The sequence below is a fragment of the Danaus plexippus genome (genome assembly GCF_018135715.1).
Source record: "Danaus plexippus chromosome 16 unlocalized genomic scaffold, MEX_DaPlex mxdp_23, whole genome shotgun sequence".
Classification (NCBI taxonomy): Eukaryota; Metazoa; Arthropoda; class Insecta; order Lepidoptera; family Nymphalidae; genus Danaus; species Danaus plexippus.
This window is the reverse complement of record NW_026869851.1, coordinates 2,325,278-2,349,162: the sequence shown is the minus strand read 5'-3', so window position 1 is coordinate 2,349,162 and position 23,885 is coordinate 2,325,278. Positions and strand designations below refer to the sequence as shown.

Below are 23,885 nucleotides of genomic sequence, written 5' to 3'. Positions count from 1 at the left end.
ATACTCGATTTTTTAATTGAATTTTATTAAAATTAAGACTCTAATTTATTTTAATTATTTTTTTTACGTATACTTCATGAAAACCGTATTGTAAAAAAGATCACACATCACCTATAACATTTTCAAAAAGAAAAGACACATTGTATAAAATATAAATAATGCACATATTAAAACTGTAACATTAAATTAAGTCAGATTTTTTTTTATACATAAATAACGCGATTCATACTATATTCTCTATAAGTCACAGAAAAATTTTAAACTAATAAAAATTCTCTCTCGATACAACTTATGACGTTCTTTACTTTATACTACACGGGACCGGCAAACTTAACATCTTAAAGCTACATTGCCATTTAATTTTGAACTTTATACAATTGTATTAGAGTTTTATACTTCTTAATTTTAAAGTTTGTAGTCATATGATGTCAGACTGTATGAAGTTTAGCAAACGCTGGCTCTCCTCCAAATTCTGATCTCAACTTTCAAACTCCTAGGTGAGTCAATAATTGAGTCAATCGTGTGGAACGTAATAATTCGTGTTATATTAAACTCTTACACGTGCATAGAAGTTATCTATCACGGTGAAGATTGAAACGATTTAACAAATATTTACTAACCTTTCTTCTTACGTATAAAATATGTGAATTAATATATAAAAATAAAAACCCTTTATACATGTAACTATAATATCCATTTTCTTAAGATCTGATGAAGAAATCAGAGATTTTGTATGGAAAAATATAATAGACATATAAAATGTCATAAAATAAGGCAATTAATATATATATATATATATATCCTAAATATAAAAATGGAAAATAGTATAGATTAATGAAAACAAATTTATTAGTACATAACTTACTTAAAACTAAGAAAGTTTTGACAATCTGTGTTAAAGAGATGTGGGTACACAAAAATATTTATAAAACCTCAAATTATTATATCTACTATGTTTATTTTTTTAGTGCCGGATGTTTGAAAAAATATATGGTATATTGGAATTATAACCTGCAATCGAGAGGAGTTTGATCATCAGCTTCCTGCTCAAACTCCTCCTTAAGTAGAGGAATTTGAGCAGGAAGGCAGACCCTGGCTAAAGCTGGGATGAATTACCAGGAAGAAGAAGGAGAACCTGCAATCGAGACAAAGATACAGGATTCGATTACAGGTTTCTTCAGGCACTAATAGATTTTCTGTATTTATAGTGTGTAAATAGAAAATTATATATTAACTATGTTTTGACAGTGAATATCTATATCAATCGCGTTAAAGAGTTGGTGCTTTCAAATATCCTGAACCTGACATAAAATAAAAAATTAACACTCAAAGTAAGTGTCAACGTTAGTGTATTGACGTGTTATTTTTCACAATGACTGACTAAAAGGAAAAAATATTGGAACTGATACGAAATGTGTATCGAACTTATGACAATATGATTATAAAATGATTTATCAACTCTTCCTTAATAATATACCTGCTATTATACATATGTCGTATCCAAGCATTGCATATAATGACTCCGACATAATAACGTGGTCCAATTATTCTCTTATATAATCTATTATCAATCAATTAAATTGGTAAAGGTTACTCAAAGCATCGTTTTCTAGTTTACTTAACTTTCATATTGACGTGATGTGTTTCGGTATTTAAAAACATAAAAATATGAGTAGTTTTTTTAAACAATTTCTTGAGCTTTTATACTTGTTCTGAAATTTTCTGTCCTCTTTTTAACATGTAAAAAACATTATTTTAGTGGTGTAGGAAAAAAATGGCAGAATATTTAAAATTATACCCGATAATACCTTTTCAATTATATCAAATAAAACATTTTATTACTGCTCAAATGAATATTTAGCGAATATTGTTTTTATTTCTACCTACATGACCTACATTTAGCTAAATCGACAAGTCTAAGTCGGGTTTACATAGAAATAATTAATCTTCTAAATATATGAACTATTTTCCATAGTATACAGCTCTAAAATGGTTATAGTATGGTTAGCCTTCCACGTTTTATTCAATTCATATAAACATATTTTCTCCATACATTACTTTAGCTGAAAGTAATCAAGAGATTCCTTTTCAGTCATTGGATTTGAGCTTATTTCTATATCCACTGCCTGATTTCTTAAGCGATCAACTACGTTGACTCGATTCTTCTTTCGCACTCTGTTTTTTATTTCCGTTCCAAAGATCAAGATCATTTTTGCTAAATAGCAACTCAAAAAAGATATAGATGGAAAATTTATTATTTACAATAATACTATTTTCTCCTACAATCTTTCAACTGATCCTTTTTTATTTTGTTATAACCCCCACGATGAAAGTCTCATATTGAAGTTATTAAATTTGTACCATTCTATATTGCGCATCGCTTTGCGATTTCAATTAAAAAAAATTCAATTAAAGTAGAATAAAAAAACACAAAAACCAGTATTTTTTGTTTTTATTAGATTCCGAAAATATTTCTGTTTTTTTTTTAATTTCAAAGTACCTATACAATTGACAATAAGTAATTGGAACGTATTCCAAATTACCTAAAAAAACTTTTCAAATTAGTACACGTGATTGCGTATAAGTGAAAATTAAGCAAAGAAAACTTATAACATCAAATTAAATGGCACAGAAACATCAAATTGTTCTACATACCGCACGGTTAACAACAAACTTAGTATCACAGCGATCGGGCACTATAGAAGCCAATTAATAATCCCATTGTGTTGTTATAATGAACCCTCCTCGATGACAAAGAACGCGCTCCAACTGCACGGGTTACTCGGGGCTGGCAAAAACGGTTCATGGACGCTTCAGTGAAAAAAATCAACTTAAAGTATAATATAAAGTTTTTCATAACAATAATATTTATATACCTATTTTATTCCAATCATATCTAATATCTACTAACTCATATATAATATTACATTATATATATGAAAAAAAAATAAAAATTTTGGTCAAATTTCTCTCAATAATTTTTTTTATATGGTATCCGTTATACTTTTAACTCCTGTGATTTACTTTTTCGTATTTAATAATTTACAAGCAATGCCACAAAGCCTTTTATAATTCTTAAAATAAAATAAAAGCTCTTGTTAATAATAAACTTTTTATATCACATTCCATTGAAATGAATTCAATACATTGTATTTACATATAATATTGTTCGATATTTAAGCGGGTTAAGAAACTTATAGTATCTTATAATATCTTAAATGGAGATTGTAGATTTGGATGTTTTTTTCAAAGAAATGGTATGATTTTAAATAAACGATACTACTAATACATAATATATATCGGTTCAAGCAGCTTCAATGACGGATGCAACATGAAAATAACTCAAGACTGGCATCAATTATTATAACAACTTATTGGTCGTCGTTGCTATTGTTAAAAGTAAAACGAAATCAAAGAGAATAGAACTATCTTTGAATTCTGGTATAAATATGACGTCTGGATGCACGACAGCGGACTGCGGAGTTCAGCGAGTGCGGATCATAAAGAATGTGATTATGAAGAACCTTCGAGAAATACATGAACATTTAGAAGAATTGAAGTTTCATTTTAAAATATCTGGAACGTACTGAAACAAGTGACATTAGTGACGTCAGCGAGGCTGGCGTCCTCTCTTTAAAATAATGAATTTGTAATTAAATCCGATATATATGATATTCGACTAACACTAGCAAAACATTCAGCTTCGTATACACTGTTAATCAATATAAACGTAGAAACATTTACAAGGATTAATTATATATTAAATAGAGGTATCAACAATTTATATTTCAGCATACTATAAATTATTGTTAAATTTAATTTTTACCTTTGATTAAACTGCAGTAAATAAAATTTATACAAGCTCACAGTTCCGTTAAGTCAAATAGCTAGTATAAATAAATAAGTCGCACAAGTCAATTAGCAAAATAATGAGATTTTTTGTCAATAGATAGATACAAAAAATTAATAGTAAAAAAAATTCTACGGCCATTTCTAACTAATTAACTAGCGACTTGAAACTCAACGGAATGTTTGAATTTTCCCAGAGTTTGTTCATTTTGAAGGTTTATTAGTTCAAAAAAGAACTAAAATAAAAAGTTACAGAACATATATTTTCTGTAAGGCGATAATTTTAGTAAATTTCTTCCAGTCCAAACGTAATCCATTACTCAATTGACTGTAAAATCGTACTGTTGTAGTTAACTGCAAAAGCAGGATATCAGGATTCCATTCGATATCGCTTGGCAATTAAAGCCTATTTTAATATTCAATACTTCTGAAAGTCGATACCACTTTTTTGCCATACACGTACTACGTACGTACTACGTCTTACTATCGTACTGCGCAAAACCCAAAAAGAAATTATTAGTAAAATAGCCTTCTTCAAAATTAATAACCACTCTATTATAATTCAATTATTTATGTAATAGATGAATATTATTACACGAGTAGATCTCATCAAGGTGACATTTTTATTATTATGCCGGTAATTTGTAAGACGCTCGCTATCATTTTCTCATCTACGCCGTATTCCAGAACTCATCAATTCATCGTTAGGTTGACTAATAATGGTACTCACAATTTTTAAGGGTTCCGTGCCTAAAATGTATGTAAAGAATTTGAATTCTGTACCATGATTGATAATAAGATATCATTTTGACATAAAAAGGTCCTGAAATGACTACATTTCAGATAACAAAAATATGTGAATATTTAACCGTGAAAGAAAAACCCTTAGACCTACAACATGGGCATTCAATGACTTACGATAACAAAACGCTGACTTTACTTATATTAAATTTAATATACTACGTCGTTCAAGGGACTATATGAAATGAAATATGTAAACAAATTCTGTCTTGAGATATTTATATGATCGAATTAAATTGGGAAATGGTTTAATTTTAACGTCCTTTACACAACACTTATATATCAGCACATAAATACCAAAAAAAAACCAATAACATATTTAAATCAACGTTAATATTATCATAATTTTTTCCATCACTGAATTATTCGTGGACTTAAGACTAAATATATAATAATTTTACAGCTGACGAGAACGGATCAATATCGGAGACTATCCCTGACCGGCCTGTGGAGCTGAAAAACTTCCCCAAGCTCTGCGAACAGAGGAGGAAATTCCCTGTGCTATACAAACTTGAGTTTCAGGTAAAAACATACTAGTAAATACTAGTTCTAATATATAAAACATTTTATTCATCTGTAAAATAATATATTCCTTATTATAAACTTTATACAACATGGGTCGAGAGTTAAGGCTATGATTATTATTAGCTTATATATTCGTATAACGCCATATACGCCCATTAGGATCGAAATACGTACAAATGCACAAACGTTTCGTTCCAAAGCTAAGTAGAGCTTTGACGACACACGGCATTAATTAGGTAATGCTCTAACGAAACGAAACATCATTATGGGTGCTGGGATCCTAGCTAATGTTTCTTGTAATTAACACATTTAGCCACTGTTGTTTTACATGAATCAAACAGTCTATTCTTGTATAGCTTCAACTGATATATTGAGTTTTAAAACATATAAATTAAGTTTATTATAATAACATATTGATGGCAATTTGTATGTAGAGTATTTAATACTTAAGACATCCATAAAAATCTAATCGACAGCATCTGTTGTGAGAGAAATATGCAAAAAAAATATTTTGACTCTTCAAAATAATAAAGTTACCAGCTATCGACCGCTCACGTAATAAACGTACAATGCAATAAATTTTATACCAACCATTTTAATATGCTAAACACTTTTTAGTAGTAGCCTGAATCAATTTTAACTTTTAGTGACTTTCGTCAAACCTTCACGAAAAACAAAAGGAACAAAACTAGATACAACTGATCAGGTACCTTTTGTAAAGTAAAATTAAAAAATACTCATTATATTACGTATTAAGTAATAACTAATTTAAATAATATTGGTCAACCTGCGTGTGAAAATTACACACACACACACACACACACACATATATATATATATATATATACACACACACACACATATATATATATTCTCATTTATATCAATACAAAAACGTCAATATTATGAAGTTATTGGCTCATCTTTTAATTTAGCGCTTGCGATCTTATGATCGCATATTTATTGTTGGACAAAGCACCGGCCCCATTTGACTGAATGTACAAAATGTAAATTATGTTATGTTTTATACGGACGCATCAAAAATCCTCTGTTTTTATAATAGGTCCGTCGTCAAAGTGTTTCACACTTTAGAAAATCAAATAAATCCTCCCTCATTAGCATCTACGTATAACTCGTTACGCTTAGGCAGAATCTAGCCTCTTATTAAAAATTCGTACATTGAACATGAAACGGATTTAGAAACTGCAGCGCAGTTTTATTTATTCAATAAGAAATTCATTTTTGAGCTTAAATTAACTTTTGAAAATTTTTAAATTAAACTTCTTTGGAATTATAATTTGAAAAAAAATTACATTTATCAAATACTTTAAAGAATATTCAGTTTTGCTTATGAATAATTCTATGGTATTTTTTTACAACAAAAATTCAAAAAATATTTATCAAAATATCGTGAGGTGGAGCCTAGCTGTGGTCAAGTTGCTACAGCTCGAACATGGGCTTGTTCCACCGGGGAAGTGTCACCCTCTTACAGAAAATCGGCGTAAAGAAGTCTTTAATGGCTACGTTTCGTCCGATGAGTGAAAAGCCGGTTGCCCTTTCGCTATTCTCACCCTTTCCTACCATCTCCTTATTTCCATTTTTTCCTCAACAACCAAGGTTGGCAACGCATTCGCAACATCTCTTATGTGGCGACAGCAACTACTGCCCATCAAGTAGCCCGTCTGCTCGTTTGCCACCTTTGTTATTATATATATATCTTTCACTTTCCCGACGCTATTAAACAGTGATTTTAATTGTAGATAGGTTTATTTATATTATATTTAAAGTAGTTTATACTCACATTAAAAATAACTAAGACCATTAATGTTTACTATTAAGTAGTTTAAAATGTGTATACCTAACAGTAAAAAAATATAACTAAATAGTACTCTGTAGTAAATATTTATTAATCTCGAGAAATCTAAACAGTAAAATATATCTATTTGTAATCACAATGACAATCATATAATATAACTTCACCTTGTACCGAAATCAATAAAAATTCCTTAGATCAGAAATAATCATCCATCGATCTTATAACAACAGATAATTAGTAAGAATCAATTAAAATTTAAGTAAACATGTATTCTTGGCACCATTTTCGGAACAATAATTTAAATGACAAATTATGAACAAATAAATTTTGTATATCTTATTCAAATCTTTTTGAACTACGTTTATCAAAAAAGACCTTACATTGACGGAAAAATACACTCAATTAAATTATAATATTAATAAGAGCTTTAAAATAAAATATGTCACTTGAATATACACACTACGACGTATTTTTTATATAAATATTAAGATATACAAAAAAAATCCATGATATATATAATAAACACGAACTCATTGTTAAGAGATAGTATTTATTAATTACATCTTAATAACAGATGAAAATACTATATAAAATAAAATATAAATATAAGTCTGACATGTGACAACTTATAAATTACTACTTTTATGCCCTGCTCCTTAGGGGAATAGACGTAATTTTTGAAAGAAAAATACGCGGTAGAAGTGGTAACGAGAGATACAGCTAAATATCTCTACAACCTACTAAAATACTTGGGCCTACCCAGAACTAACATCAATTCATTCTTGGAACGTAATTCAAAGGCAGCCCTATCAGGTTCGTTTCAAATTTGATTAGGTAGAGAGAGGAGCTTGAACGATGGAGGGAAGCGTTTGTCGCGCGTTAGATAGGGGGCCCTTTAACCTACACCTAGGTCGCAAGTCCCAAGCAATGTTAAAGCTACACTCCCTTCAACGCGATGAACCCAGCGCCCGCACGGTGAATCCATGGAATGCTGATAAGTTTTGTCTCATTTCATCTCTTCAAGAGATTATACTCTTCGGATTTCTAATCTACATCATTGGAAACTGTACAAAAATCCGTTTAGTTGACCATGGATGAAGCGTATCTAAAATCCGTTTATCCTCACAAACTATAAAATATTAAAAAAGATATCCCCTTCCTCGTCTCAATAAGTTATTTAAAGAAACCGTGAAAGAAAATTTATAGATAGATTAAACTACTTGCATCAGATATTACAAGATGCAAACATTTCGATTTATTGTATGAGATCAATAAAACTTTTAATAAAAAAATTAAAATGTAAGAAATAGATGGCCAATTTGTTTATTACTTCGTAATATAAATCTTAGTTATATTTAAGGTTGATAATGTTGCCATTCGAATGATAACTTCCCTTTTCTAAGCCTAATCCTTTTACTTTCTCGTGCAAAATTAAAATACCTCATTTTCACCATCCGTACACAAATCCTTGACTGTACAATATAAACTCCGCCTCTGTTCCACGAAAGCTCCTTCGTTATTAAGAGAATTTATTAAACAAACATAGATAATTTTAATATTGTTCGTTCAAAAGAATAAATAATTAAAAATATATCAACTACGTCGTAGCTATCGAAGATTGCAAAAACCGTCCGTAACTGTCTGAGATGCTGGTATAAAAATTTTCTTTGATCTAAACTAGTTTTTAATTGCAATCTTTAACGATGACAGTTAGAGGTTATAATTTTTTCAAAATAATTGTATTAAATTTCTATTAAATCATAAAATGTTTTACTCTGTATGTCAAATTTAAGTTTTAATGAAAAATCTTAAGCTAATGAAGTAACAAAGCATATAACTTGGGTAAAATAATGTATTCTTCAAGGAAGGACTAAAAAAAGGTATTATATCTCTGTCTTAACCGAGAGTCACTAGTATTAATAAAATAAACTACTAAAAGGTATGAGTTCTTAATTACTTATAAAAGTAATTAAGAATGTTAATGTAATGTAATGATACAACTGTTATCCGCAAGTTCATAAATCTGTCGTAAGTCTGTTTATTTACAAATTTTGTATTTATATTGTTTTGTAATAAATATTCAGTGATTTTTGTGTTTGTCTACAATATTTTAACATACATATAGATTATAGAATATTATTAAAGAATTAGGCCGACAATATTTTTGGGTCAATGTGTAGGTATTTCTGGTGCCTTCAGCGTAAAATTAATAGACGGAGTTGAAAAGGTCAAAGGAGTATTTTTAAGTTTTCCATTAGGTAAGAGAGATTGGTGAAAATTTTTCACTTCATTGGATGATTAGGTGGAGTCCGAACATTACAAAGGGTAATTGTGGAAGGTTTACAGTAATTAAGCTTGCTGATATTACAGCAGAAAAGCGTATTTGTATTTTACATTTTATAAAATTTTGAGCTCCAATAAGATTATGTTAAAGTGAGGTTGTGAAGTAAAATTTTTAACTACGTATTACTAAGACAAAAAATATATTTTGTTACAGACAGCCATAAAGGTGGAGACGCACGCATGCCGCCACGCCCAAAAAAAAACCAATTCCCACAAAAACCAGAACCAAAAAGTTACTCCCTGTATGTATATTGTTTTAACTTTAATATCATTTACATGAAAACGTTTGTATAAACATTATAATAATCATTATCTCTTCTTTATAATATCAATATGTATACAAAGAAGACTAATGAAAAAAATTTAATTTAAAATATTTTCTTAAATCAATCATATTCAAAATTAATAGAATTTATAAATTAAAAAGAAAATATATTATAAAATACATGTGTTTTGGTTTTCTACACTTAATAACATATAATAATATGAATAGATTCATGAACTGTGTATGCAATATTTATATGTAACGTATTGATTTTATGCACAAATGGACGAACAATAAAAAATTGCATGCCATACTGATATCTTGATTAAAACCGTTATTTGATTGCAGACGATTACAATAGAGTGGTTCTACAGACAGTCGATAGAGAACCCGATTCGGATTACATAAACGCTTCCTACATAGATGTGAGTATATAGGCTGGATTGTTTGTACGAAGCGATTTTGTTCTGTATAAAATCATTTCACAACATTAATGAAGAATACGCTTAGAGCAATGTCAATAAGTGTCGTCACTTTTCTATTTGTCGTAAAATAAACTTCGCGGTCCTAAGTTTTCATTGTTAACCGTCCCCGTCTGACTTACTTTCGAAATAAACGAGTTCAAATCAACTAGACGGGGTTTTATGTTCAAATTTGCACTTAAAGAGTTTCTTCAGTACTTTACCCGCTTATAATAATTGCGGAGCATGCAGTAAATTTTTGTTTGAATTGTGAATTTGTTATGATAGCAATATTATTATAAAATATGAATATCATATAATTACTTCACTGTGCATACATGACACAATACAATCTGCCAGTATAATATTATTATTATTTGAATTTTTCAATAAATCAAACCAATTTATTACTATGAAAAGTCAATACAAATTCTAGAAAGCATGTATTTTTTTAATTACTAGGTACATAATTCTTTACATTCTATCCATTGTCTCTATAAAAGTACAGTAAATTTATGGTTCAGCGTGCGGTGAGACCCCCATCAGCCACCCTGTGTCAACTTTTAGAAAAGGGTTTACAAATGAAAGTACGGCGATCGCTGAAACCAACTTGATCGAAATTAACATACGTCATTATAAATTAAGCTAGTCTCTGTAAATTTGATTTCATTGTATATAATTATTATTAAATTATATACTTAAAAAGCCTTTTTCGACACACAATCCGGTCAAAAATATAAAATAGGCAATTGTAAAAATACTGACATAATTTAATTTTATCTCTATCTCAATGCTATTAACAAAAACAAAACAATTTATTATATATTATCTGCGACCACCCACTAGCATTACTATAAACATGAAGGATATTTACCTAATAAAAAAAATGTTTTAAAAATGACTGTACTGCAATTATAAAATTAATACTGCAATTACTTAAGCAAGCATAATAAAAATCTCATTTATTTAAAGTTGAACTCAAGACTACGGGGTAATACGATTATTTAGTATTCAGGTCATTTCACTAATCTTATGGAAGAAATAGAATTCGCGCTCTTGTTTATAAGATTCATTTATAAGACTATCTGGATGCTATCAATCTCACCTGGACTACTTTTTTTTAATTCTCATTGTCAATTAATAAATATACCTTATACCGTTATCTGATAACTTGACGTATATCTTTTTCCATTATTCCAACAGTCTGTCCTCGAATGTAAACAATTACGAATATATTTTTCTCACATTGAAAATTCAAGCGCCTTATTTAAGCGGAGGTCAAAGAATATCCGGAATATTTTCGTATAACAGAATAAACGAGTAAAAATTAACATAAAATCTGCGCCTTTTACATAACAAATTTAATATTTGTTACATGGCTGTTGACGTCTGCGATTTCTAAAATTAAAATCCGCCTACTTTTTTAATCTTCTGAGGCACTCAGTCCTAAAATTCTGTGAGCCGTTTCGGAGGCTAATCTTGACAAACAGATGTGCATATAAAACGGTAATTTAAGGTATCACAATAGCAATAATGTACTTTTTTATTCAAAAGGTATTGAAATTTTATTTGTATTTTTTAAAAATAAAAATTTTTCATCTTCTATTTTGACTGTATAAACCTTTGTTTCAGAGTATTTTAAAACCTAACGCATACATAGTGACTCAGGGGCCAACAGAGGAGACAGTGGTGTCATTCTGGCGAATGATCTGGCAGGAGAGAGCTGCTGCAATAGTCATGTTAACTAAGACATTCGATTTTATAAAAGTAAGCGAAATTTTTTAATTATTATTTAAATATTAATTAACGTTTTGCATCTTCATTACAAAGATTTTTTTTAAGTTATTGTTTACTACTCCGCACCAAAAACATTCATTTGAAAACGTACTGAAATTTAATGTAATATTTTTAATTACTTTTGTATCGTAAAAATACAGATGAAGTTTGTAAGATAATGAATATTTTATAGAGAGAACAGCTCTGAATACATTTACTTTAGTAATCATTGCTATAAACTTAGACACACTAATACCGCGACATATTCTATGATAAAATATTATTCAAAATTAATCTTATTCAACCTAAAAATATCATCAGCACAATTTCCACAATTTACATACATTGCGTCCTAAAACGTGTACGCGTCCCAGGCGAAATTAAATTTTAAAATGTTTCATTTAATTCATGTCGTGATTGTACCCGCTTCCAAATTACGTTAAGTAAAATTACAAAGACATTCTTATTTTAATAATGAATTATCTATAATGGTATTTAGTTCCTTTTTCATAAGTTTAATACATATTATATGATACAAAATATTTAATATTAATATGTAATTATTTTAATCAAACATAATTAAGTGGCTTTGTAATATTAATAATCTGTATACCATATAATATACCACAAATCATTTGTGATAATTTTTGAAATCTATAATTAATTTATATCAAAATCATTGTCTTTTCATCCGTCATTAATGGGTCGTCATTTTAAGTATTATCGCTTGATAACTTCCTGTTTCTTTTTGAAAACCAAAACGAACGAACGAATATACGAAGCTTTTTATAAATCTAAACAACCATGCTTTTAACAATTTACATATTGGCCGTGCATTTCGGGGAAAATGGCAAATTTCTGAATATTTTGTTCGTCAAAATGTTTAACAGAATTTATCAAATTATCTGATAGATGCTCCCTTGCTCGATAAAGTAAAATATCTCGAGAAAATATTTTTGCTTTATTTAACCGCGACCCGAAAGCTGGAATTTTTGCGGTTACTTCTTGTTACAGACACTGTTTACACATTCTCCCGTTTCTGTCATTTAACAGTCCTTTGAGCTAAAATTGTTTGACTTAATTTATAATAGTTGTATAGGAATTAATTGTATTTGAAAAAAATAGTTTCCTACTTTTATCTTAGCTATCCGTAATTATCTTAATCTTAGCTATCCGTATTTATCTTAATTTTTACATCCGTACTAATTCATTTCGTAGTAAAATATATATATATAAATTGTTGTAAATGTTAAAATGTAGAGTAAAATAATGACTAGGACACACAATACTCGTCTTCTGTTAACGATCTATTTCATTAGCAGTGAGTTTTAGTTTTGTTTTTAAAAAATACGACTCCATGTCGACTGCGATTCCTATTTGTTTCATTTATTGGACACGTTGTGCAAACATCGCTTTATATTTAATCTATTGTGAGCTGACAGTCGAACTTCTGATGCACAAATATTTGAGGAGCGAAAACCAATTTAAACGTTTACGTTTTCAAAGCGACGCTCTCCACCGATAGCCAATATTAACAGACAATATTTGTGTGTTCATTATTTTTTTTGTAAATTAAATCTTTATTATAATAGTTGTTTCATACAATATTTATATTATGTTTAGGTGATGTGCGTACAGTATTGGCCTCCCAGTAAGGACAAGGACGAAACTTACGGCGAGATAAGTGTAGGTATAGTTCAAGAGGAGGAACTAGCGAATTTCCACATACGCACTTTCCGATTGTACAAGATGGAGAAAGATGTAAGTACTGTGTATTGTGTTAGAGAAGGGAAATTTTAAGTCTTCCTTTTGAAGACCAACAATAAAGAAATGCTTGAGAAGATATAATAAAATATTTACATTTTAGTTCTGCAAAGTACTACACTAAATACAATTTTAAAATTACAATAAAACTCGGAAACCAATATCGCGTATATAAAGTGCCATGGCTTAGAGATAAAAGTTATTGTCTTTCAGAACTTTAGAATTATATGTCAAATAAGTGTTTGAAAAGACAATATAATAATTTTGTAACAAAGTTATTTAAAAATAATTCGATAAGTAATAAAGGAACTGAGGAATCTGCATGAAGCAATAATATACAAATAAAATAAAACTCCAAATTTGCATAAAGAGAGAAACTAAAATATTGAAAAACAATATGTATCTAGATTGATTAGAAGTATACAGAAACGAATATACCCACGCATAAATAAAAATTTCAATAATAAAAGCTTCTCTTTTCACCACAGAGCTTACAAAATGAGAAATGAATTTGTGGTTATGAAAACAAAACGAATATTTTGTATGAGAATATAACAAATTTTTGAAACCAGAAACTATAAAACAGTGAACAAAACGCATAAAACAGTAGTTGATAAAGCAACACCAGTTAATGTGAGGGAAAAAGAAATTTTAGCCTTTTGTTGGGATTAATAAAGTTTCTCGTGGCCGCCATTTTGTCCAACATTTCATTAAGAGAAAACAAAAATGCGGAGTGTTGTGTAGTAAAAATACATTTTGTCGAACAAGGAATCGTTGCTACTAACATTCGGGAGGATTATAAATCCTGCCTTTATTTCATTGTTTGTAGAGTTTCGTAACTGAAGAGTTAAGTGAAAATTAAATCTCAATAAATTTAAAAGCATTTGTAATAGTTATTTTAATTGAGTTCTTTAATTTTACAACAAAGTTCTGAAACATCGCTCGCCACTTAAAAAGTTAAATTTAAATGTCTTTTAAATTGGAGCTCTTGCTTGTACCAAATATTTAAATGCTTTTTTTTAAATACATTTAATATATATTTGAAAACCTCTATTGCTTTCTGTTAATTTCCAATTACTACTTATGTTAATAGTCCAAAGGGAAGAATTGCTTATTTGTATATTATTATCTATTTTTCTATTAGGTAGTGGTAGAAGAAAGGTTCATTCTTCAATTCCATTACACGCAATGGCATTCCCATACATGTCCATTCAGCAATGCCTTGCTGGAGTTCAGACGTCGAGTGCGAGCGGTGGTTGGGAGAAGACTCGCTACTAATAATGTCACAGGACCTATGGTTGTCCACTGCAAGTGAGTTTACTGCAGAGAACTTGTTAAATTCATATATACATATTTATTTACTGAAATAATATAGGGTTTTCCAATAGGGACGCTTGAACTTTGACAGCTGATTGCGGCCATGTTGTTTGAGTGACAGCTGTCAAATGTAGTGTGTTATATTCATTCCGTCCTCCCAAACCACCATGGCAGGTTACAGTGTCGAGCAGCACGTGTAAATCATAAAATTGTTTTATGAAAATGGGTCTTCAGTTCGAGCAACGTTCCGCGCACTTCGCCCGTTTTACGGTCGCGATGATCGTCCTGCCGAGTCGACTATCCGTCGATTGGTGGACAAATTCGAGTCAACCGGGTCAGTTAACAATCAGCCGGTTCCCGTGCGTCAACGTAACGCGAGATCTGCCGAGAATATCGCCGCTGTGCGCGACAGTGTCCTCGAAAACCCGCGGCAGTCAATTCCGCGTCGCGCACAGGAACTCGGCCTTTCGCAGACGACAACTTGGCGAATTTTGCGTTGTGACTTGAGCCTGCACCCGTACAAGATCCAGTTGACCCAAGAGCTCAAGGTTAATGACCATAGACAGCGCCGTGTGTTCGCTGACTGGGCATTAGAGCAGTTGGAAGTTGACGCCGATTTTGGCAAAAAAATCATCTTCAGCGACGAGGCGCATTTTTGGATGAATGGCTATGTCAACAAGCAAAATTGCCGTATTTGGGACGAGACCAATCCACACGAGGTTCACCAAGTGGCAATGCACCCGCAGAAAGTGACTGTTTGGTGCGGATTTTGGGCCGGAGGCGTGATTGGTCCGTATTTTTTCGAAAACGATAATGGTGTGGCCGTCACCGTCAATGGTGAGCGATACCGGTCGATGATAACCAACTTCTTTTGGCCTGAAATCGAGAATATGGATCTGGACAACATGTGGTTTCAACAGGACGGCGCTACGTGCCACACAGCACACGCTACGATGGAAGTTCTGCACGAGCAATTTCTGGACATGGTCATCTCGCGCGGAGGCGACGTGAACTGGCCACCGAGATCGTGCGATTTGACCCCGCTGGACTTTTTCTTGTGGGGTTTTCTTAAGTCGCAGGTCTATGCCAACAAGCCGCAAACCACCGATGCCCTCAAAGTCAACATACGCCACGCCATCGATCAAATACAGCCCGATTTGTGCGCCAGAGTCATCGAAAATTGGACCTTTCGTGTGCGCGCCACCAACCGAAGCCGTGGCGGTCATTTAAATGATGTCATATTCCATACATAATGGGGTCGATAGACCTTCCAAATAAAAAAAAAATTTCGCAAATATCTTTCCTACATGTATTTTTTTTTGCATTTCAAAGATTAAGCGCCCTTAATGGAAAACCCTATATGAAGTGATTATATTCCTATTTACCTTCTAAAACCGTTACTTTTGTTCAGCATTTTGTTACCATTTCTGTGTGAATTCGTTTTTTCATCGTGAGGGCTCTACACTCGATTTTAAGCGCCTCAACGCTTGCATTTTATTGAAGCCAATACGAGTTCACAGTGCTCATAAAAATAGACGAATGTGAAAAAATACTTATATATTTTCTTTAAGTGATGGAGGTGGACGATCTGGCGTGTACTTAGCTATTGACGCGAATTTAGAATTAGCTGAAGAAGAAGACTGCTTTGATGTTTTCGGATATTTGAAAAAATTGAGACAATCAAGAAAAGGCCTTATAGAGAATGAAGTAAGTTACTCATGTTTTGTTATATATCATAAAAAGAATAATACATAACAATTTGCAATATAATTTTGAGCGTTTATTTGAATTTTTACATTTAAATTTATTCACATTTATATACTAACAATATTATAGAATATCGTTTTAGAATATCCAGAGCAAAAATTGTTATCAACTATATTAAACTAACTACATTTTAATTTAAATCACAAATATTATATTTTTACTGAAGGAGCAATACAAATTCGTGTATGACACGTTAGAGGAGCATGTAGTCTGTGGCGTATCTTGGTTTCCTGTCTCGGAACTGTCACAAAGACTGAAACAGAAGTCCCAAAGGGATCCCGTGACGAAGTTAAATGAATATCAAAAGGAATATCAGCAGATTTGCAAACAAACACCCAGATTTACCATCGGGGACTGTGCGGGGGGACACAGAGGGGATAACAGAGAAAAAAATAGAGATGTCCTCGTTGTGCCGCGTAAGATATTAATTTTTATATCGAAATTTTATTTCCTATTATTATTTATGTTAAGATAATATCAACTTCTCCTTTTAATAATTTAAAGGAATTAGTTATTCTGAAATGAAACGTTAGCTTTAAATACTTATTTGTTTAAGCTAATTGCTTATGTATACATTTCAGCGGACAACTTTCGTCCATATCTAACATCCTTTCAAGGGAATAGTTTCACTGATTACATTAACGCTGTATTCGTTGACGTAAGTACATACATACACATAGCCATATACTTATCACTTATATATTGTGCTATTATTAGCACATCCTTATATATTTAATTTTTATTTATATTATGATTAAATATATGAAGATCAAAGTCCAACAAATTTAACTTGAAAACTTAATGGCGGTTACCATTACAAGAAAGGGCTTTTAAACTTTCGCTAAAAGGGATAAAATGACACTCAAAGTAATTTGTTTCTAGGGTTACACAAAACCTCGTGAATACATTGTGACAGAGTGGCCCTTAATACGGACGCAAGGAGAATTTTGGTCTCTAGTGTATGATTATGAATGTGCCGCTGTTGTAGTACTTTGTGTTCCACCTAAAAACTCTGTAAGTAATTTTTCTGTAGATTTTCAAACTATATTTTAGTCGTACGTGTTATAAATCGGACTTAGAAAATGTCTGGAGCAATGTGAGAAGTACATAGGTGGGACTTGAATTTTATTATGTTAATGCAAAAACACTCAGGAAATTTAAAATACTTACTCAGTTAAAAATTTGCATAGCAACTCAATTTTATTCTCGATTAGCGCCCTAAATGGCCCTAATTGACATAGAGACAATGGTAAGATTAACAAGCTCGTTATTTTATCTCATTTAAATCAATAGACTAAACAGCCGTCTCGGATTTCAGCAACAATATCCACCATTTTGGCCTGAAGGACGCCACTCTAAGAAATACGGACCTGTCTTTACAATAGATCATGTTTCGCACAACCATTATACCAACATCAAGACGTGGATATTCAGAATTAACAAGAAAGTAAGTTACATAGACAATAGTTGCTTTATTTTCACGTGTAAATTAAAAACCAGGTACAATAATTAAACTTAGTTTTTTTTATATTTTAATCTGCTTGTGTTCACTTTGTGCTTTTGAAATACACCGCAGCGATATAATACGAGCCAAAATTAAAACTTTCTACATATTTAAATCGCTTTAACTGTAAAAAGCTCCTTTTATAAATACATTTTATGTACGAAAAATTATTGAAAAAATCCTATTCACCAATTTAATGGACCGTCATCGTTTTATTACTGTTATAAATGCCGAAATGTTCTGATTATTTTCGTGCGTTGTAGATCGTGTCTCTGACGGAATTGATGGCCGGATTGAAAGCTCCTCCGAAAACAGTACAACTGTTCCAATTGACGTGTTGGCCGATGGGCCATAAAGTGCCTTCGTCCACTAACTCACTAGTTGAACTTATGAATATGGTCGAGCGGTGGCGACAACGTACCGATTATGGGCCTGTTTGCGTTGTTTCACCGTATGAAGTTTAAAATTTTTCTCTTATTTTATTATTGATAATAGTAGTGACAAAAATTAAAACCAAAACCATTACAGGGATGGTCGTAGTCGTGCTGGGGTTTATTGCGCCGCTAACGCCTGCATAGAACAAGTTATTCAACATGGAGAAGTTGACGTATTTCAGGCTGTGAAAACAGTTCGACGACATCGACCTCAATTGGTAGAAAACATGGTATGAGGGAGTCCTTATCAATTTTATTGTTTCAAAATACTAAAGTCTTAAATAATAAAAATGCTCCTGTTTTGGTTGCAGACTGAATACAAATACTGCTACGACTTAGTTCTTCATTACGTACTACATTATTTAAATAAAGATATGAATGAGAAGAAGTGAGAGTGCGAACTTAAGGACGAACTCTGGTTCATCGAATTCGGTCGCGGAGCTGCTCTACCTACAACGCCGGAGGAGACCAGCCCCACTGCGGTGCGAGATGCCAGGCGCCGCCCGCTGCGACCGCAACGCGGTCTCTCGCTCGACCGCCTAATGCCGAAAACAACACGCCCGCCGCTGCCGCACGCTGCAACCATGGAAGCACCGCGCCGGCCGCGACGGGACCGGCCGCCTCTTCGACGTTCCATCCGTCTCGAAGATGACGAAGGAGCGGCCGAAGAACGCCGTCGTGTGTTCGGCCATGGACCCCGCGTACCGTCATTCGATGAAGGTGACGCGAGCGACGAACACGAAGAGTGCGAATGCCAACGTTCGTTTGAGCGCTCTGGGCCATCCGCCGAAACACCCGACGAAGAACGATACGAACCAGAGTTCGCCACCTCCCCGCCAGCTGAACCGATTCATGTAAAAAGAAATTCGCACGCTCGCGGCGCATCTGCGGACCGAGTACTGGATAGACGTGAACCTCCGCTTACTCTCCGCGTGCCTTCTCGCGCTCACTCTCAGGGTGTTTTTGAGAGACGTTTACCTCGAATTTATAAATTAGGACTGATGGACAAATCAAAAAGAGCTAGTTCTAGTGCACTTTACGAACGAGCTGACCGTTCGCCGACTGAAGCCTTTTATAACGCTACGGGTTCAACACGATTAAGTTCACAGGAATTATTTGAAAAGTTCTGTTCGGAAGAATTCACATCCTTATATGGGCGGGAGGACGACCGGCGTCGACGTCCGCCACATTCTAAATCAACAGGAAGTAGCGGGTCAGATGTTAGACATGAACGTATTTGTTGCAGAAGAACACCTTGCGGTTCGCAACCTGCGTTATCACGCCGCCAAATTTGCCAAGCAACACGCTCTGATCGCTCAACAGATTCAGAAGAAACTTCACCGCGACGAAGTACAGTATTACCTTTAGAAGCAGAAACACAACACTCAGATGATTGTTCTAGGTCTGCACCTTTGTTGAGTCCAGATAGATTTGAGGCAAGGTTCACATTCGACATTTCAGAACGCAGTGAGGTTACATCTAATAGGGACGAGACTCCATCTGACGCAACTGAAACACGAAATTTGACTCTTTATGAAGAACCCCATTCGGATCGAACAAGTATATGTGAGTTATATGACGCTGCGTTTACGTCACATCGGCCCTCTTTCAAACGTGATAGTTCACGACGACATGTAGGATATTTTGATTTAAGTACACTCGATTTTCGTGCTATTGACGATGAAAGTCCTCGCACTAGCCGTCGAACGTCCCACCGCAGTATCGATGATACTCTTCGACAAAATTCAGAGACACGCAGCTGGGCATCAGATTCTGTATTCACCACGCCCGAACGTCGCCGAACAGACGCCTCCCCTTCATCTACTGATACACAGCGCTATCTTACGGCTCAGGGTGATTCAATCAGACCAGATTCGGCTGCGGCAGATTCCACATTTGCGGATACAACTGTGGCCGAAGAACCTCCAAGTGTAATAGAACGAGCAGAATACAATTTAGCGTTAAGATTAGGTCGAATAGATTTGGACGACTCAGAAAAGCCTCCAAAACCCTTAACAGAGGGTGCGAAAATTTCAAGTCGCCCATCGATGCACAAATTAGAGCCTATAGAAGTCGAGCGACTTTGCGGTGGAGGCGCAAGTGAAACGAACATTGACGCCAGTACCAACGTAGTATCAGGGGCGCGTCGTCGTCGCGGTGCGAGCGAACCGCGGCGCGCGGCGCGTTGTTTCCCGCTCTGATATCGCGCTGCGGCGGCGGCTTCAGATCCGGGCCGCAGCCGCCGCGTCACCCACGCCGTGCCTTCCCGCCGCCACGCGCATGCGGTTGCGATGCACGCGAAGCTTCTATGCGGAGATCTAGACGCTTGCGTTACAGGCGGTCCCTCGTAGGTATAGTTTAGGTGGCCGCCTCCGGCACTGTGACGACGAACGCGTCTAGAAGTAAGTAACTATTGCGATCGTCTCCCGAACCCTAGTCTTCGCCTAGTACCGAACGGTAACTGCCAAAATTCTAATAAATTTAGTAAGTTTGTATGTATCGATATATTATTACTTCAACTATACTATATAATATAAGACGACGTCTAGTCGGTATCGTTAAGTAGGCTGTGCCTAAAACGACTACGTATGTAGAGCGTAGATTCTAAATTTCTTAGAGTGATCCCGAGGCTGGCCGCGGACGGAGGCCTCGGTCGCAGTCCACGACTAACACAGGGTCATTTAGCTAATCATAAATGATGTAACTTTTGTCCTACTCACATTGGCACATCATTGTGAGCTTTAAATATTAAAAACATTTTTTACATTGTGTCTATCAGGTAAACGTAAGTCGCTGGGTGACATGTTACCTTTCAATTTACTGATAACATGTAAACATATTGTTAGTATTATAGACGTTTTCGTTTCCCTCTAAGGGCCAACATGCACTGAGCCAAATAAATGCCAGAATTTTTTAATATTTTTAAAATCCGCAACGGAGTAGTAAAATATAGAGAGAAAAGTTCTATATCTTGTAATTTATATAAAAGTTTATTTCATGTTTTGATGTTAGAGTAAATGTTATCGAATGTCTGCGGTTTGATTCCAATATTTTCGTATTCTTAATATATTATTGTTTGAAATTGTAATAAGTGTTTATAAATAATTTGAAAATTATATTATATAGCCTTTATGAGCATAAAAATATTATATATTGTCATTTGGTAAAATTATTTAAATCCTTAGTTATTGCTATATAAAATATTTACTGCAATTTGTGCCAACGAAGGCTTCTAATATACAGCCATGTACAGCTATATATGGATCAATAATATTTTTGTATGTGAAACTATTGTACTAAGTTACAAAAACTTAAATAATCCTTACATTTATTATTTAAAAACAATCTTTAAATATATATGTATATGTATTCATATTAAAAAAAAACTCAATTATTAAAATAAATATAGGTTCAATGACTTGTAGAAGATATACAATATCTTAATTACCATTTCGAAGTAATCTTCTGTAATTAATATTTCGCAAAAAAAATAATAAAATTTCCATCTAAAGGTGTTAATTGAAACTTGGATATATATTTAAATATTTATTTATACTTAATTATGTATTGACTAAGATTTTACTTTTCCCTTCATGTACCTTATTTCTTTTCTTTCTTAATAATATATCTCGTGGTTTAGATAGTCGAAAACTTATATTTAATGTCCGGATTAGCTAAGTTCTTTAATAATTATATTAATCTGCCAAAAAGGTTTGTTACAATTAATGCTCTTTTGCAAAAAAAAAAAAAAAAACATAGTCTCGCTGTATATTTTTTCAATATGTGTTGAAGAGCGCGTTCCTAGCTTTAAAATTGAATAGTCAGCAGTTTTATATTAGCAGCTTGTTAGAGACTGCTTACCGTATTTTTACTTTGTGTTCCAATAAGAAAAACAGTTGATAGGAAATGCTGAAATAAATTTTATAATTAAGTCACTTATAAATAAATGAACGAATACCACACGCACAACCTTACAACCTTATATTTATTAAAGTTTGTAGAGAAAGCAGACTTGGTCAATTAAGGAACTTAATTTGATAAAAAATATTTATTTGTAAATAATATTTTTTTTAGAAACACACAAGCAGGACCTTATAATTATGGATAGACGGAACCAAATATTTTTTATATTTTTAACTAACACTCAGATGCACCAACACTTTACAAATTTGATTGACCATTTCTGCTGAGCACTAAAAAAGAAATGTAAAACATATTAAGTGTACGGACAGAAAGAGTTTGGTTACTTTATATTAATGTTGTATTTTATAAAAGACATTCGAAGAGATCATGTTCATGGAAAAAGTGCTTGTTTATTTCGTATCAACTTTCCTTTCTATCGTTCGTATTGAAAACAAAATCTTGGCAACAAATAACCGAACTAACAAAACGTTTAGAGACTGCCTTTGTACATCAGAAAATATGAGAGTTTCACGTATTCCAGCTAATGTTTTCATTATATAAACTAATACAGGAATGAACATGGTCTCAGCAATTACTTTTACCATGGATGATCTCGGATTTTTTTTTATTTATAATCATTATTCAAGTTAGTGTGTTTACGCAGCGAGTTGCAGATAGTGTTTGAGTATTGATTGAAATGTCATGTGGACCATTATTTGATGTTTTAGTGTTAATGTAAGCACATGAATAACCTGTTTCTTTGTAGCTGTAGGTGACTTATGGGACTCGCCGCACCGACCATCTATATATGTAAATAATAAATTAGTATAGCTTGACAACCTACGGAAATTATTGTATACCATATACACATATTAATGAATTTGATTAAATAATATAGAAGAGATTATTGTAACTTAACTATTATATGGAATTATATAGTGACATTGTGATTTCAAATTTTCAACTTCCGATATAATGTAACTTAACTTACTAAGATATTGTTGTCATAAATGTTATTTAAAAGGTAATTTTAAAAATTTATACATGGAACTTAATGGAAAATATATTTATTTGTTGTACAAACTATGTTTTTCATTTATATGCAGTATTTCTGTTTTACTTCTAAATATCTTCTTCAGTGAATTTAATTTATTTTATATATAAATAGCATGTTTAAGATTTGACATGGAAAAAACAACATCCGGGACAATTTTTTTTTTTATATATTAAGAGACTTAACTATAATTCATACAAATAAAATCGGTTTTATGATCAAAATTGACAGTTAACATTTGTTTTATTAAAAGTTTAATCAAATCTTCCCGTTTTAAGAAATAAATGAAAATCAAATAATTCTTTA

At 32.6% G+C, this 23,885-nt stretch overlaps 1 protein-coding gene across 2 annotated transcripts in view; it reads left to right on the top strand.

The window, feature by feature from the left end:
- The window catches only part of LOC116771636 (receptor-type tyrosine-protein phosphatase kappa), a 78,327-nt gene extending 59,253 nt beyond the window's left edge, over nucleotides 1–19,074 (top strand). For both annotated transcript variants that reach the window (XM_032663526.2, XM_032663524.2), the window contains 14 exons: nucleotides 5,054–5,172; nucleotides 9,489–9,576; nucleotides 9,948–10,024; nucleotides 11,693–11,827; nucleotides 13,460–13,597; nucleotides 14,745–14,911; nucleotides 16,489–16,624; nucleotides 16,851–17,100; nucleotides 17,266–17,342; nucleotides 17,567–17,698; nucleotides 18,003–18,131; nucleotides 18,452–18,639; nucleotides 18,717–18,852; nucleotides 18,934–19,074. In XM_032663526.2, coding sequence (XP_032519417.1) covers nucleotides 5,054–5,172; nucleotides 9,489–9,576; nucleotides 9,948–10,024; nucleotides 11,693–11,827; nucleotides 13,460–13,597; nucleotides 14,745–14,911; nucleotides 16,489–16,624; nucleotides 16,851–17,100; nucleotides 17,266–17,342; nucleotides 17,567–17,698; nucleotides 18,003–18,131; nucleotides 18,452–18,639; nucleotides 18,717–18,852; nucleotides 18,934–19,014 — 1,853 coding nt within the window. In that variant the 3' untranslated portion in view covers nucleotides 19,015–19,074. The remainder of the gene's footprint in view (nucleotides 1–5,053; nucleotides 5,173–9,488; nucleotides 9,577–9,947; nucleotides 10,025–11,692; nucleotides 11,828–13,459; nucleotides 13,598–14,744; nucleotides 14,912–16,488; nucleotides 16,625–16,850; nucleotides 17,101–17,265; nucleotides 17,343–17,566; nucleotides 17,699–18,002; nucleotides 18,132–18,451; nucleotides 18,640–18,716; nucleotides 18,853–18,933) is intronic.
- The last annotated feature ends 4,811 nt before the right edge of the window (nucleotides 19,075–23,885 follow it).